This window comes from Anopheles marshallii, chromosome 2 (genome assembly GCF_943734725.1).
Source record: "Anopheles marshallii chromosome 2, idAnoMarsDA_429_01, whole genome shotgun sequence".
Classification (NCBI taxonomy): domain Eukaryota; kingdom Metazoa; phylum Arthropoda; class Insecta; order Diptera; family Culicidae; genus Anopheles; species Anopheles marshallii.
In genome coordinates, this window is record NC_071326.1 from 52,333,681 (window position 1) to 52,349,146 (window position 15,466).

The 15,466-nt window shown below is 44.9% G+C and overlaps 4 protein-coding genes across 6 annotated transcripts; 1 reads left to right on the forward strand and 3 right to left on the reverse strand.

The window, feature by feature from the left end:
• Window positions 1-2,520: 2,520 nt before the first annotated feature.
• Window positions 2,521-3,518, reverse strand: LOC128717978 (cyclin-dependent kinase 2). The gene is made up of 2 exons (XM_053811654.1): window positions 3,358-3,518; window positions 2,521-3,289 (listed from the first exon to the last, which is right to left on the reverse strand). The coding sequence occupies exons 1-2, from the start codon at window positions 3,516-3,518 to the stop codon at window positions 2,521-2,523; spliced, it is 930 nt and encodes a 309-aa protein (XP_053667629.1).
• Window positions 3,519-4,390: 872 nt separating this feature from the next.
• On the forward strand, window positions 4,391-6,638 carry LOC128718125 (transcription factor E4F1-like). The gene is made up of 4 exons (XM_053811799.1): window positions 4,391-4,483; window positions 4,580-4,916; window positions 5,094-6,045; window positions 6,221-6,638. The coding sequence occupies exons 1-4, from the start codon at window positions 4,391-4,393 to the stop codon at window positions 6,636-6,638; spliced, it is 1,800 nt and encodes a 599-aa protein (XP_053667774.1).
• Window positions 6,639-8,657: 2,019 nt separating this feature from the next.
• On the reverse strand, window positions 8,658-10,583 carry LOC128708601 (heat shock protein 70 A1-like). Of its 2 annotated transcripts, XM_053803581.1 has the most exons (2): window positions 8,738-10,583; window positions 8,658-8,707 (listed from the first exon to the last, which is right to left on the reverse strand). In XM_053803581.1, exons 1-2 carry the CDS (start codon window positions 10,575-10,577, stop codon window positions 8,658-8,660), a joined length of 1,890 nt encoding a protein of 629 aa, XP_053659556.1. In that variant the 5' UTR covers window positions 10,578-10,583. The 2 variants fall into 2 exon arrangements, with proteins under 2 accessions (XP_053659556.1, XP_053659555.1); XM_053803580.1 differs by having other exon boundaries at window positions 8,658-10,583.
• Window positions 10,584-12,545: 1,962 nt separating this feature from the next.
• LOC128709133 (heat shock protein 70 A1-like) lies at window positions 12,546-14,471 on the reverse strand. 2 transcript variants are annotated; one of them, XM_053804118.1, is made up of 2 exons: window positions 12,626-14,471; window positions 12,546-12,595 (listed from the first exon to the last, which is right to left on the reverse strand). In XM_053804118.1, the coding sequence occupies exons 1-2, from the start codon at window positions 14,463-14,465 to the stop codon at window positions 12,546-12,548; spliced, it is 1,890 nt and encodes a 629-aa protein (XP_053660093.1). In that variant the 5' UTR covers window positions 14,466-14,471. The 2 variants fall into 2 exon arrangements, with proteins under 2 accessions (XP_053660093.1, XP_053660092.1); XM_053804117.1 differs by having other exon boundaries at window positions 12,546-14,471.
• Between the last annotated feature and the right edge of the window lie 995 nt (window positions 14,472-15,466).

The window sequence follows — 15,466 nt, forward strand, 5'->3', positions numbered from 1 at the left end:
GCGCTTCAGTCGGGTGTACGCCTCGCACACCGCCGCAGATGTCCTTCCGATGATGTCGATGTCATCCGCGAAGCCAAGGAATTGGATGGAACGGGTGAAAATCGTGCCCCGCATATCGAAGCCCGCGCTTCTCATGACACCTTCCAGAGCGATGTTGAACAGCAGACAGGAGAGTCCGTCACCTTGCCTCAATCCCCGATGAGACTCGAACGCATCCGACAGCATGCTCGATACTCTCACCTTGCACTGCACCCTGTCCATGGTGGCCCTCAACAGCCGCACCAGCTTTCCCGGAAAGCCGTACCGCTGCATGGTGTTCCATAGCTGCATCCGATCTATGGTGTCGTAGGCCGCCTTAAAGTCGATGAACAGGTGGTGCGTGGGGATTTGGTGCTCTCGGCATTTTTGGAGGATCTGCCTGAGAGTAAAGATTTGGTCGGTCGTCGATTTTCCTCCAACAAAACCGGCTTCCGGGGGGACCTCTTTCCCCGGGGGGGAAACAAAAAGAAGCGTCTTCCGGGGGGACCTCTCGTTCGTCCGCCAGAATACTCCCCTCTGCATCGCGGCACATTGTGATGTTGCGGACATCACCGCTCCGCGCCGCGTTCAGCATCCTGTAGAACTTACGAGTTTCCCCCGACTGAGTAAGCCGCTCCATCTGCTGCTCTTCCGACTCCCCCAGAAGACGCTTCTTCTCCTGAAACAGTCGGGTCTGCTGCCTCCTCAGTCGTCTGTAGTTCTCCACGTTCTGACGAGTTTCCCGTTGCAGCATTCGGGCGCGTGCTGCATTCTTCTCGGATAGTGCTCGCCTGCACTCTTCATCGAACCACTCCTTTCTCTGGCTGCGTGTCACGTAGCCGACATGTCGTTCCGCTGCTTTGCTGATGGCACGCTCCACTATACGCCAGTGGGCTGTGAGGGACATCGTGGTGACAATGCCCGGGATTGTATTCAGGGATACAGGGCACACACACATTCCTGTGTAAAGCAGTTCTGCACACAAATCAGCTAGTCTGCGAACAACTGCCCACGAGTAAGGACTGCTCTCCCGGATGCGATCAGTGTTTATACCGCAAATACAAAACTACACTAATTCCATGATACACAGTGCTCTAATATCCATACCAATAAAATATATGATAGCCTACAAACCTCCAAACCTATTGGATACAAATTAAACATTGAACTACGCAACCTGTAACATGATGAAACCCGAATTAATTTAAGTATTTTTTTAAGTTAACCAAACAATTGAATAGCATAAAAATTCATAGCTTTAACGATTTTTTCCCCCTGACTTTAACGAGGTTTTCAAACATTTCACAAATTACATAAATAAAGTTAGTCAACATCCCGATGTAGAAACAAGTTAAGAATTGTTAAGAATAGATTTTTAGACTAAGATATTTTGTATTGAAATACAGTTTTTGTTCAAATCCTTTAAAAAAACAGAAGAAATCAATTTTTTTCCACTGGTAAATATGAAATTTGTAAAAACTCGATACAAACCTAAAAAATAAATACCGGGTAAAAAGGTATTTACCCAATGGTACATCACTGGTTACAAGCATTAGTGTTAACACAGATAGTATGCGGGATAGGATTAAGAAATCAATGTATTTGTATTTGTACATGAATAAACTTAAAATATATTCTAAGCCTAACCACCACCGAGTACGGACATAATATTTAACGAGCTGTCAAACAACAAGATTTCCTGCCTTTGGAGGGATAGCCTTTGATCTACTTTTATTGGGATTGTTTATGTTAAACTACAGTCATTTCGATAATATTTATTTTCCTCATGGGTCCTGAAGATTGCTCGTTGTCTCGTCGTTGTTGTCTGAAGATCTTAAACAGCTCCTCAGGTGAATGTGGAAGACCCAGGAGATCCAAAACCTCTATGAACATTTATCAACCACAACCTTAAACTGCTAGCAGAGCTCGGACTTTTTTCCACATGGCGCATTGTTCCAACACTTTCTGTTTCTACTAACTATACGCACCGTGTGTTTATAATGACTCTGCTTTCATGCTTTTTTCGTGCATGTGTCCGCTTATAATTAAAAAAGCGCCAGGTTCAGCTCTTGGATCTTTAACCATCTAAATATTTTGGGATATTATTCGAAATCATAAACAAAAAAAAAATTTTAAAATCCATGGTCATTTCAGCTACATTGTTCAATTATTTTGCAAACACGTAAAAACTGTTTACACATTAAAGTGAACCTAACTTACCTAAAAAGTATGTATTTTTTATGACAGTTGCTAACCAAACGCACTTTCTATCAATATTGAAATTGATTGTATTCTCTCTGGTGTCAATTGTGCGGTATTCTGGTACAGCACCAATCAAGAGTTAAGTCTCATTTTTTATCAGTCCCAATACGATAATTCAAACCCAACTCCGGCGCTATACAACAGAATCATTTCAAATACAGAGACGCAAATGTGAGATCTTGTGTTGCAATATTCTGCCAGTAAGCAATTGTATAATAGTCAATAAACACGACGAGAAGCTTATAGTTCTGGCGGTACCAAACACACGTTATCAAAATACGGGTGCATCATGGCACTTTTTGGAGCAAGCCGTTTTGTAGGATCATAATGCATCAATTCACAAAACAGCGTATGTGCGTCGAGGTCATGTTGCATTTCATTCGGTAGGGGTTGCGCTTCCCAATAAGGAAATGATTCTTTGTAATCCGATAGATGTGAAACGCCGGGCCATCTTGATTCATCCGGCGTTCCCATTTGCCGAAATATCTTGAACAATTGATCAATCTCACTGTCCCCAGGAAAAAGCGGTCGTTTCAGAATCATTTCAGCAAAAATGCAACCCAAACTCCAGGTGTCAACGCCCACACTGTAAAACTTGGTTCCAAGCAATATCTCCGGTGCCCGATACCACAAGGTGACCACCTCGTGCGTATATATTCTTATAGGAAGGTTGACTGCACGCGCTAATCCAAAATCGGCCAGCTTTATATGACCTTCCCGATCGATGAGTAAATTTTGCGGCTTAAGATCACGATGAAGGATGCGATTCAAATGACAGTACGCGATAGCGTCCAGCATTTGATGCATATAGCTTTTTACAAGCATCGGCGTAAAACTGCTTTTGTGGCGATCCAGCATTTTCTTTAAATCCATATCCAGATACTCGAACACCATGTAAATGCTGTTTTCTGAGATGATTACATCGATCAATTCCACTATTGAGTGATGCTTCAGATCGCGCAGCAGTGATATTTCGCGCATGGCCGTTGACGGTATACCTTCAGTTTCGCTGCAATAAAAAAGATCCAAGACATTGGTTATGCTAGTGTGTCGCTTTACCTAACCAAATTCATTTACCTTTCAAGTCGTATGCGTTTCAAAGCGACATTCTTTTGGTTTCGTATATCTTTCGCTTTGTATACGACACCGTATGTACCTTCACCGATTTTGTCCACGCGATCATACACTCCTACTCGTTGCATCCTTTGAACTTCCTCCGAACTGTACTTCAGTAGCATTACACGATCGAAAAGATAACCAATTTAATCGAAAATACAGCAATTAATACGCGCATGTGACATCGAAAAACCGCATAAATCTACAATGTTGAACTTTTGATTTTTAAACGTTTCTTTTGTTTTGGACTCAGATTGCGCGCCAAAAATGACAGTCATGCACAAAGGAAAAGCATCATCAGATTCAAAACATATAGATGACAGTTGTTATTTGATTCAAGCAGCTTCAAGCGGTTATCGCTCGTGCGTCAAGCGCAACCTTTTCTGAGAATGCGTGGATTTTAACACACGCGCTTTTATCAACGCTTGCGTCAGAATAAAAAAGGTTGATTTTTACATCACTAATTTCGGCATGACGCAGCAAAACGTTTTTATCGAGAAAATTCGGCTCATGTAGCCAGAGGATCTTTGGTGATTTTTCTCACTCGCATAATTCGTACACGTACTAAATATGTATTGTAATAAGTAACTACTCCATTTGGTATTTGACCACGGGTCATACCATAGGTGGTTATAGAGACGTCAAACCCGAAACATGTCCTCGGATGGTACGGTGTGCGCAAATGTCATATGAAAATAAATTACTCTCTTCTGTGTTGTTGCAAGGACAACAATTTGTGTACTTCTGTACTGCATTTGCGTTATTCTGCTTCTGTTATTCTGCTTTTTCTGTCCTCTTCGCGTGTTCAGGACAATCACTTTAATTTTTTGGCCGTATTATTACGTCCTTGTAAACACCGCTTTAGCTCAATCATAATAAACTACTCGAAAAATTACTCGAGCACCGACCGACGCTTCCTTTTTCGTGGTACGCCATTAATCGACGACGTGGTAATTTGTGAGTTAAACAGAATCAAATTTATTGTTTTGCAATAATGAATAGTTGTCGCTTGTGCATGAAGCCTAGAGGGGTTAAACCCATGAATGCGGCGATAGTGCGTAAAATTGAAGTTTGTTTTGGAATACATGTAAGTTGAACGATTGCAATAAATCTGTTCTATATGCATCGTGCAAAGAACGACCGGCAATGTTTCTGTTTTTTTTTTCTCACCTCATCGTTTCAGATCAATCTCGCAGATAGCACCTTGCCGAGAAACATATGCCGGCGGTGTACAAAAAGAGTAAACAAGTTCAAACAGTACCGGGACTTTTATTTAGCTGTACAAGCTAAACTTTTCATCAGACGTCCAAGCCGTTTTCTTCGCATAGACATGCAACCATTGGTACAAGTTATTCTATCCCAGCATGAAACGCCACGATACATTTATCCACGTACCCAACCCAGACGTGAAATCGCAAGACGACGTAGAAGTAGCACTGATTCGTCGAGTTCCGATAGCGAAAACGTCAGTTTAGATCGCAGAGCTCAGCCAACTGATCCTCGTATTGTTGCTGTTCGTCGTGTAACGCGTTCTCCCCGTGGACCACCTTACAATCAACCATCTGCAGAATCAACTGTTCCCCGGCGCCGTACGTCACCTTCTGTTCGTCGTGTAACGCACTCTCCCCGTGCACCTGCTTACAATCGACAATCTGCAGAACCAACTGTTCGCCGACGACGCACATCACCTTCTCCAGTAGCAGATCCCCATATTGTTACTGTTCGTCGTGTAACGCATTCTCCCCGTGGACCACCTTACAATCGACCATCTGCGGAACCAACTGTTCCCCGCCAACGTGCATCGCTTTCTCCAGTAGCAGATCGTCGCCCATCTTCTGAAGTTGCTGGTCCATCAGTGTTATGGCATACCGTAACATCATCTGTGGATGTTAAAAGCGAGCTGTCAAATGAAACCCCAGGTGGAGAAGAGCTTGAAGCGGTCGAACAAACGGAGGTGTCGTTGTCGGAAGAGAACGGACCTATGTTTGCCGCGATGGAAAACATGGAATTGGAAGTACTTGAAACCGACGTACAATCACAAGGTGAACCGGAAAGCTTGGAAGATTTAACGAATCTGCAAGAACAACAGAATGTCGATGTACAGGAAACTGCCGATTTGATACCTGCCGACGATACACATCAAAACGAGTTCGAAGATGCAGAAGTATTGGATTCGGTTGATAACGATGTCTATTATCAGGAACGTGATACGAACGCTATAGAAAACGTCGAAACGACTGAGAACGGGGAAATCGTTGACAATGTTGTTGACCAAAATCCTACACGACCTGCTCAGGATACACGACGACGACGACGGAATAAAATCTCCGGCAGAGAACTCTACAAATCGCTTCTGACCGAGTGCAACGTCTGCGGTAAGAAGGTCGAACGCAACCGCTTGGAGGGACATATTAATCGTCATTCGGGGCGTCGCCCGTACGGTTGTCCGATTGAAGGATGTCCCTCGCGATTCCATTGCAAACATGCATGCCGTTTACACGTTCGCTGTCGTCATGGATCGGAAACGTTCGCTTGCGGAACGTGTGGCAAACAGTACAAGGCACGTCGCGACCTTCTGGGACACATCAGAGAAACTCACGTAGAGCCTAGATTTAATTGTGACATATGCGGAAAATTATTCACCACAAGGTAAGCATAGAACCCAGAAAAATGTACTATTTATGAACACTCGCCTTGGGTGGCCCATTTGTTAAAAAAAAGTTTCAGTTTGGCAATTCCTGTAATTGTCAGTAAAATAGAATATCTCGTCTGTTACGCATTAACGCATAATTACTATTTTGTGTACCCTTTCTATATACAACAGGTCTCGGTTGAAGCAGCATCGCTTCTATCACACTGGGGAGCGAAACTTCCCGTGTCATGTGTGCGAAATGCGCTTTTATAGCAACTTTCAGCTGAAGGTTCACATGAGAACGCACACAAAGTCGTTCCCGTTCGTGTGTTCTGTTTGTAATAAGTGTTTCCGCTACCGTCATATGGCAAAGGAACATGTCGTCAAGGACCATGGTATCGATAACACCCTGCAAAAAGAGTGGGTAATACAGTATCCGGAACCGGATCCGGAGGAAGTGGAGGTGGTGAACACCGAGCGGAACATCGTGCGTTATAACATCCAACGTCTCGAGGAATCAGAAGAGAAAGACGAATTGGAGGAAGGCGGAGAAGGTGTGACAATGGCTGAACATCAAACAGAACAACAGGAGCATCTCGAGATGGAATAGATTTTTTCTCTTCATTACGGCCAGGCCGTATCGATTTATTTGACCACTTAGCCGGATGGTCAAGTCCTTGCTACGGGGGAACGGCCTGGATGGGAACCAATACACCAACGGACGGAGTCAAGATGGAATAGATTGTGGCAACACAACATGCAATAATTTGCAATTTTTCTTCCAAGCATGAGATAAGTTGAATTTATCCTTATGTTATCCTTTTCTAAGAATTAACTACTTGTTTTCATTGCATTAATATATCGTAAGAACATGACCAAGCCATTAACCACAATAACAATCAAAAACTTATTTAGGTTTGTATTAGTGATGTACGCAATGATTCAGAATGAATGAATGATTTAAATCTCCATAGGGAGTGAGTTAATTCAAATCTCCCTTAAGAGTATTTTTGCCTCTTTCACATTTAACTCATTCACAAAGAATTAACATACAGTCAATACCCGAGTTACGCGGCTCTCGACTTACGCGGAGATACGCAGATTTTAAAAACTTTACATTTCACTGAGTTTTGCATGCAAAATTAAATTTTTAAATTACTAATTACAAAACTATGTTACATTTCCTCAGTATAAAATTACATTTTTATTACATTTTACTGTTATTCTTGAAATAAACATATTAATATAAATTTTGAATGTGCCCTGTTAAGGGGGAATAACTATTCGATCCCTTACTATGTATTAAGACATACGATTAAGATTAAGAAAGACGACGTTTTAGAGGAAACTCGAGCTATGCGGATTTCTCTGGAACGCATTATCCGCGTATCTAGGGTATCGACTGCATTTAAAATGATTAGGATTTAACTCTTCACGGCGACCTTGAACTCACTATTTAATCCGCGAGTTAACTTACACAAGAGTTCTTCAAGGCGTCCTTTAAATCGCTTGTTAACTTCCATAAGAGTTAACTCACAATTGAAGTCGTGAGTTTAAGGTCGCCGCATAGATCCCCCACTCCATGGCGCTAAATTGATTTTATGAAAATCTTGAAGAGCGGGTTTGAGAGTTAAATCTTCATTCTTACTCTTTAACTCGATTAAAATTCTTGAAATGAATCAAATTTCCCATCTCTAGTTTGTTACATTTTATTTTCCCCACTTTATGATTTTTGCTCTCTGCTACGGGCTGATGCTTCTGTAAGTCTAAACCGATTTATTTAATTATTCACCTTTCACCAGTTCCTATTTATATAATCATTTATTTGCATCCTGTTAACAACACATTTCTTACAAGTATTGTATGTTAGTATGGAATTACCTTATGGGTAATTCCATACTCATTTATTAATATTTTCCTTATTCTTTAAAAACAATCTTATCTCTGAAATAATGTTTTTCCTCTAGTATTATTAATATACTGCCTTGAAAACAAATTCAAATCGAATGGATTTATTTTAAAATGATAAGTTTATCATTAATCATTTATAATTATTTTAAGCTTTTTTATCAACTACAAATTATTTTCTTGACGCATAAGATGCCATCAGATCACTGGGAAAAATTATTTGAAGATAACAAAGTAGTTTCGGATTACAAGGCAATAGACCAAGACCAGAAAATGGTTAAAATTTCTTTCAAATTAAGTCGGCACAAATTCTTCATCGGCACAACAACCTCAAGAGGTCTACACCTGCCTTTGCAGGCTTTCTGTGACTTTATTTACCCGTAGCTGTATAGTCAGTCCAGCGCACGGAGGATTGGTCCGGTCGGTTCGTGTGAAGACCGGCGCCGCTACCATCATGCCACCGGGCTGCCAAATTCAAATTAAGTACTAGAAGCAAATATATATATACAACTGTTTAAATCACTCCAAAGCAATTGTTTTATTTTTACGAGATTATTTTATTATTTTAATTCTTTTGGTACAAGTTCCACTTTCACATATAATCCTTTATTCAACGAGCAATATTTCTTGCAAATGACTTATTCCTATTTATTTACAGCTATTAACACAGTCTTCATGTACGTCTAGCATTACTCCTGAAGCTAACCGCTTTTTCTGCTTCTTAATCTACTTCCTCTACTGTCGGACCCGTTCGTCCACCGAACCCGCCAGCTTGCTGTCCACAACTGGTCGGAGATGGACCGGCTCCGGACTGCTGATGCAGCTTCGTCATGATCGGACTGCAGGATCGCGATAGCTCCTGCATTTTGTGATCGTACTCCTCCTTCTCTGCCATACCGTTACCGTCGATCCAGCGCAGGGTCTCGCTGCACCGGTCCTCCACTGTTTTGCGATCGCTTTCGCTTAGCCTCGAACCGGCTGACTCTAGCGATTGCTTCAGGCTGAAACAGTACGCCTCCAACTGGTTGCGCGCTGCAACGCGCTCTCGCTGCTTTTCATCGTCCTCGCGGAACTTTTCCGCCTCTGCCAGCATACGATCGATGTCAGCCTGCGACAAGCGGCCCTTGTCGTTCTTGATCGTGATGTTTTTCTCCTTGCCAGTGCTCATTTCCTTCGCCGATACGTTCAGGATGCCGTTCGCGTCCAGATCGAACGTGACCTCGATCTTTGGCACACCGCGCGGTGCCGGCGGAATGCCTGAAAGGTCGAACTGGCCCAGCAGATTGTTGTCCTTCGTCATCGCTCTCTCGCCCTCGAACACCTGGATCGACACGCCCGGCTGGTTGTCCGCGTAGGTCGAAAAGGACTGCGTCTGTTTACACGGGATTCGTGAGTTGCGCTCGATCAGCTTCGTCATCACACCTCCGGCGGTTTCGATTCCCAGAGAAAGCGGAGCCACATCGACCAACAACACGTCCTGGATCTTCTCGTCCTTATCGCCACTAAGAATTGCTGCTTGGACCGCCGCACCGTAGGCCACCGCCTCGTCGGGATTGATCGACAAGTTCAAGGATCTGCCGCTGAAGAAGTTCTGCAACAGCGACTGTACCTTCGGAATGCGAGTAGAGCCGCCCACCAGCACGATGTCGTGAATAGAGCCTTTGTCCATCTTTGCATCCGTGAGGGCTTTCTCCACCGGGTTCAGCGTGGAGCGGAACAGATCCGAGCAAAGCTCCTCGAAGCGCGCCCGGCTGATCTTCGTGTAGTAGTCGATGCCATCCATCAGAGCGTCGATCTCGATCGTTGCCTCCGTGCTGGAGGAAAGCGTACGCTTCGCTCTCTCGCAAGCCGTCCTCAGGCGCCGCAGTGCCCGCGCGTTCTTCGATAGGTCCTTTTTGAACTTGCGCTTGAACTCCTCCACGAAGTGGGCCACCATTCGGTTGTCGAAGTCTTCCCCGCCCAGGTGTGTATCGCCGGCTGTAGCTCGTACCTCGAACAGCGAGCCCTCGTCGATGGTCAGAATGGACACGTCGAACGTCCCTCCGCCCAGATCGAATATCAACACGTTGCGTTCGCCTTTCAGGTTCTTGTCCAAACCATAAGCCAGCGCGGCCGCCGTCGGTTCGTTGATGATGCGCATCACGTTCAGACCCGCGATGGCACCGGCGTCCTTCGTAGCCTGTCGCTGACTATCGTTGAAGTAGGCTGGAACTGTGATGACCGCGTTCTTCACCGAATGGCCCAGGTATGCTTCGGCCGTTTCCTTCATTTTCGTCAACACCATCGAACTGATCTCCTCTGGCGCAAACGTTTTGCGTTCTCCTTTGAATTCCGCCTGGATCTTTGGCTTTCCACAGTCGTTCACCACCGTGAAGGGCCAGTGTTTAAGATCGGTCTGAATCTTCGGGTCGTCATACCGGCGTCCAATCAATCGTTTGGCATCGAACACTGTGTTTGTCGGGTTCATGGCCGCCTGATTCTTGGCTGCGTCACCAATAAGCCGCTCCGTGTCCGAGAAAGCAACATAGCTCGGTGTCGTTCGGTTGCCCTGGTCGTTGGCAATGATTTCCACCTTTCCATGCTGAAACACTCCTACGCACGAGTACGTCGTGCCCAAATCGATTCCAATTGCAGACGGCATTTCTACGACAATCTTGTACGGTGTTTGTATTTTCAAATTCACTTCCACTTCGGTTCGCTTCGATAAAAACAAGTCCGCGTTAGTGTTGCTAGTTCGTGTAATTCACAATTCCGATTGTTGCACACTTGATTCTCACGCTGTAGTTGGCGCTCGTTTGCTTTTCACTCTCCGATTGTTGTTCTTTGAATGACGCTCGCTGCCCGAAACGCGGCTATATGTATGAAACGTTTCAATTTCTAGAATCATCGGCGAGCTTCTCGAACCCACCAGAAACTAATCGAGCAGCTGCTCGAACGTACGCGACAGTGCTCGATGTGAGTTGACGTTGTGTCTTGGCTGTAGCGAGCGATGACCATCCACCATCTGGGTGCACGTCATGTACTTTTCCCCTTCGGTGAGACGAGCCAGTACAGCACTCTTCGGTTTTCTCTATTACGTAGCTTGAATGGACCGGCGTGCGAATGGTTTTGGAGGAGAGATCTGAAAACATATGCGAAGCGTTTTATAAAATCCGTTTATTCATACTACAGTATCCGTACGTTTCATAGCTTTGCGCATTACTCATGTCTCGTCAGTGAGCCGATTTTCAAACCCATGTGCGACGCTAAATTTAGATTCTAAGGGTTGAGAAATGCTGGAAGATTGTAGCCTAAAATACACAGCAATCGTCAAAACTGCACGGCCGTCGCAAGACGGATAAAAGGCCAAACGATATGAATAACTTTTGTGAGCTATTCATTTGCGCTATCTCTATCCAAACGAGCGTCCTATCCTAACAAGTTAAAAGATTATTTGTCAGCAAAATATTGCTGGCATTGCTGTCCTGTACTATCGTCGGGTAGCACGAAGTTCATTTACATGTGAACTGGGGGCAAATTTTAGTCTAACAACAAAAAGTATTCTTTCAAGTTTTTCAACGAAACTTGGTAAAGAGGTACAATTAATAATTCAGCAATTGTCGGAAATAGCTCGAACATTGGCATGGTATTCTAGAAATTGCATGTTCCTATATCCTGACAGCATTCGTGAGTTTTGTTACACACTTTACCGTCATCCCATTGGTACACTCAGTAACAATATGCATAGCAAAGGATATTTATTTATTTAAAAATCTGTATTTATAAAACCATAGGACACAGCTTGTTTTAAATTATGCCACTGTCAGCACTACTTCGTGTTCGATTATGTTGTGTTTTGCAGTGTGCAAAGTACGGGAAAATTCGAGTCGTAACTTGAGCCTTAAAATTGTTAAAAATTAGCTTGTTTGAAGACGCGATATAGCATTATTTTATGATAAAATGACAATAAACAACCGTAAGAATGTGTTTTGCACAACATTAGAAGAAAAAAATTAAGAAAGCAAAGATTTTGTATGGAAAAATTGATGTTTCATTCTGCAGATGTCTACACTTCTGCATATGTCCCACAAATAAGTAAAGCCCCAGCCTCTGTTTAAGAAAGTTCCTAGATGGATTTCAAAGAAATTCGGATTAAGATTTCGTACCTCTGGGACATAATGGGTTAACATTGTTAACACTGTAACGAGAGATAAATTAATCGACAAATTTGGTAGCAGGATGTTGATACTACAGCGCTCAATAAACTCGACTAGCCAGCTCCAAGGGTTCGGGTCAAGTCGTATAAACTTAATTTACTTCCGATTCCAAAAACGCATTCTAGCTAAACCTTTTCGAAATTATTTTACCGCTTCAAGTTATTTAAGCCGGGTGGTTGTAGTGTCAAAAAATCGAAATCTAACCATTCTTTCACATTCTTGGGGAAATTTAATGTGAAAATGAAGAACGATGAAAATTCAATACAGCCTGTTTTGTTCTACTTTCACATATAATCCTTTATTCAACGAGCAATATTTCTTGCAAATGACTTATTCCTATTTATTTACAGCTATTAACACAGTCTTCATGTACGTCTAGCATTACTCCTGAAGCTAACCGCTTTTTCTGCTTCTTAATCTACTTCCTCTACTGTCGGACCCGTTCGTCCACCGAACCCGCCAGCTTGCTGTCCACAACTGGTCGGAGATGGACCGGCTCCTGACTGCTGATGCAGCTTCGTCATGATCGGACTGCAGGATCGCGATAGCTCCTGCATTTTGTGATCGTACTCCTCCTTCTCTGCCATACCGTTACCGTCGATCCAGCGCAGGGTCTCGCTGCACCGGTCCTCCACTGTTTTGCGATCGCTTTCGCTTAGCCTCGAACCGGCTGACTCTAGCGATTGCTTCAGACTGAAACAGTACGCCTCCAACTGGTTGCGCGCTGCAACGCGTTCTCGCTGCTTTTCATCGTCCTCGCGGAACTTTTCCGCCTCAGCCAGCATACGATCGATGTCAGCCTGCGACAAGCGGCCCTTGTCGTTCTTGATCGTGATGTTTTTCTCCTTGCCAGTGCTCATTTCCTTCGCCGATACGTTCAGGATGCCGTTCGCGTCCAGATCGAACGTGACCTCGATCTTTGGCACACCGCGCGGTGCCGGCGGAATGCCTGAAAGGTCGAACTGGCCCAGCAGATTGTTGTCCTTCGTCATCGCTCTCTCGCCCTCGAACACCTGGATCGACACGCCCGGCTGGTTGTCCGCGTAGGTCGAAAAGGACTGCGTCTGTTTACACGGGATTCGTGAGTTGCGCTCGATCAGCTTCGTCATCACACCTCCGGCGGTTTCGATTCCCAGAGAAAGCGGAGCCACATCGACCAACAACACGTCCTGGATCTTCTCGTCCTTATCGCCACTAAGAATTGCTGCTTGGACCGCCGCACCGTAGGCCACCGCCTCGTCGGGATTGATCGACAAGTTCAAGGATCTGCCGCTGAAGAAGTTCTGCAACAGCGACTGTACCTTCGGAATGCGAGTAGAGCCGCCCACCAGCACGATGTCGTGAATAGAGCCTTTGTCCATCTTTGCATCCGTGAGGGCTTTCTCCACCGGGTTCAGCGTGGAGCGGAACAGATCCGAGCAAAGCTCCTCGAAGCGCGCCCGGCTGATCTTCGTGTAGTAGTCGATGCCATCCATCAGAGCGTCGATCTCGATCGTTGCCTCCGTGCTGGAGGAAAGCGTACGCTTCGCTCTCTCGCAAGCCGTCCTCAGGCGCCGCAGTGCCCGCGCGTTCTTCGATAGGTCCTTTTTGAACTTGCGCTTGAACTCCTCCACGAAGTGGGCCACCATTCGGTTGTCGAAGTCTTCCCCGCCCAGGTGTGTATCGCCGGCTGTAGCTCGTACCTCGAACAACGAGCCCTCGTCGATGGTCAGAATGGACACGTCGAACGTCCCTCCGCCCAGATCGAATATCAACACGTTGCGTTCGCCTTTCAGGTTCTTGTCCAAACCATAAGCCAGCGCGGCCGCCGTCGGTTCGTTGATGATGCGCATCACGTTCAGACCCGCGATGGCACCGGCGTCCTTCGTAGCCTGTCGCTGACTATCGTTGAAGTAGGCTGGAACTGTGATGACCGCGTTCTTCACCGAATGGCCCAGGTATGCTTCGGCCGTTTCCTTCATTTTCGTCAACACCATAGAACTGATCTCCTCTGGCGCAAACGTTTTGCGTTCTCCTTTGAATTCCGCCTGGATCTTTGGCTTTCCACAGTCGTTCACCACCGTGAAGGGCCAGTGTTTAAGATCGGTCTGAATCTTCGGGTCGTCATACCGGCGTCCAATCAATCGTTTGGCATCGAACACTGTGTTTGTCGGGTTCATGGCCGCCTGATTCTTGGCTGCGTCACCAATAAGCCGCTCCGTGTCCGAGAAAGCAACATAGCTCGGTGTCGTTCGGTTGCCCTGGTCGTTGGCAATGATTTCCACCTTTCCATGCTGAAACACTCCTACGCACGAGTACGTCGTGCCCAAATCGATTCCAATTGCAGACGGCATTTCTACGACAATCTTGTACGGTGTTTGTATTTTCAAATTCACTTCCACTTCAGTTCGCTTCGATAAAAACAAGTCCGCGTTAGTGTTGCTAGTTCGTGTAATTCACAATTCCGATTGTTGCACACTTGATTCTCACGCTGTAGTTGGCGCTCGTTTGCTTTTCACTCTCCGATTGTTGTTCTTTGAATGACGCTCGCTGCCCGAAACGCGGCTATATGTATGAAACATTTCAATTTCTAGAATCATCGGCGAGCTTCTCGAACCCACCAGAAACTAATCGAGCAGCTGCTCGAACGTACGCGACAGTGCTCGATGTGAGTTGACGTTGTGTCTTGGCTGTAGCGAGCGATGACCATCCACCATCTGGGTGCACGTCATGTACTTTTCCCCTTCGGTGAGACGAGCCAGTACAGCACTCTTCGGTTTTCTCTATTACGTAGCTTGAATGGACCGGCGTGCGAATGGTTTTGGAGGAGAGATCTGAAAACATATGCGAAGCGTTTTATAAAATCCGTTTATTCATACTACAGTATCCGTACGTTTCATAGCTTTGCTCATTACTCATGTCTCGTCAGTGAGCCGATTTTCAAACCCATGTGCGACGCTAAATTTAGATTCTAAGGGTTGAGAAATGCTGGAAGATTGTAGCCTAAAATACACAGCAATCGTCAAAACTGCACGGCCGTCGCAAGACGGATAAAAGGCCAAACGATATGAATAACTTTTGTGAGCTATTCATTTGCGCTATCTCTATCCAAACGAGCGTCCTATCCTAACAAGTTAAAAGATTATTTGTCAGCAAAATATTGCTGGCATTGCTGTCCTGTACTATCGTCGGGTAGCACGAAGTTCATTTACATGTGAACTGGGGGCAAATTTTAGTCTAACAACAAAAAGTATTCTTTCAAGTTTTTCAACGAAACTTGGTAAAGAGGTACAATTAATAATTCAGCAATTGTCGGAAATAGCTCGAACATTGGCATGGTATTCTAGAAATTGCA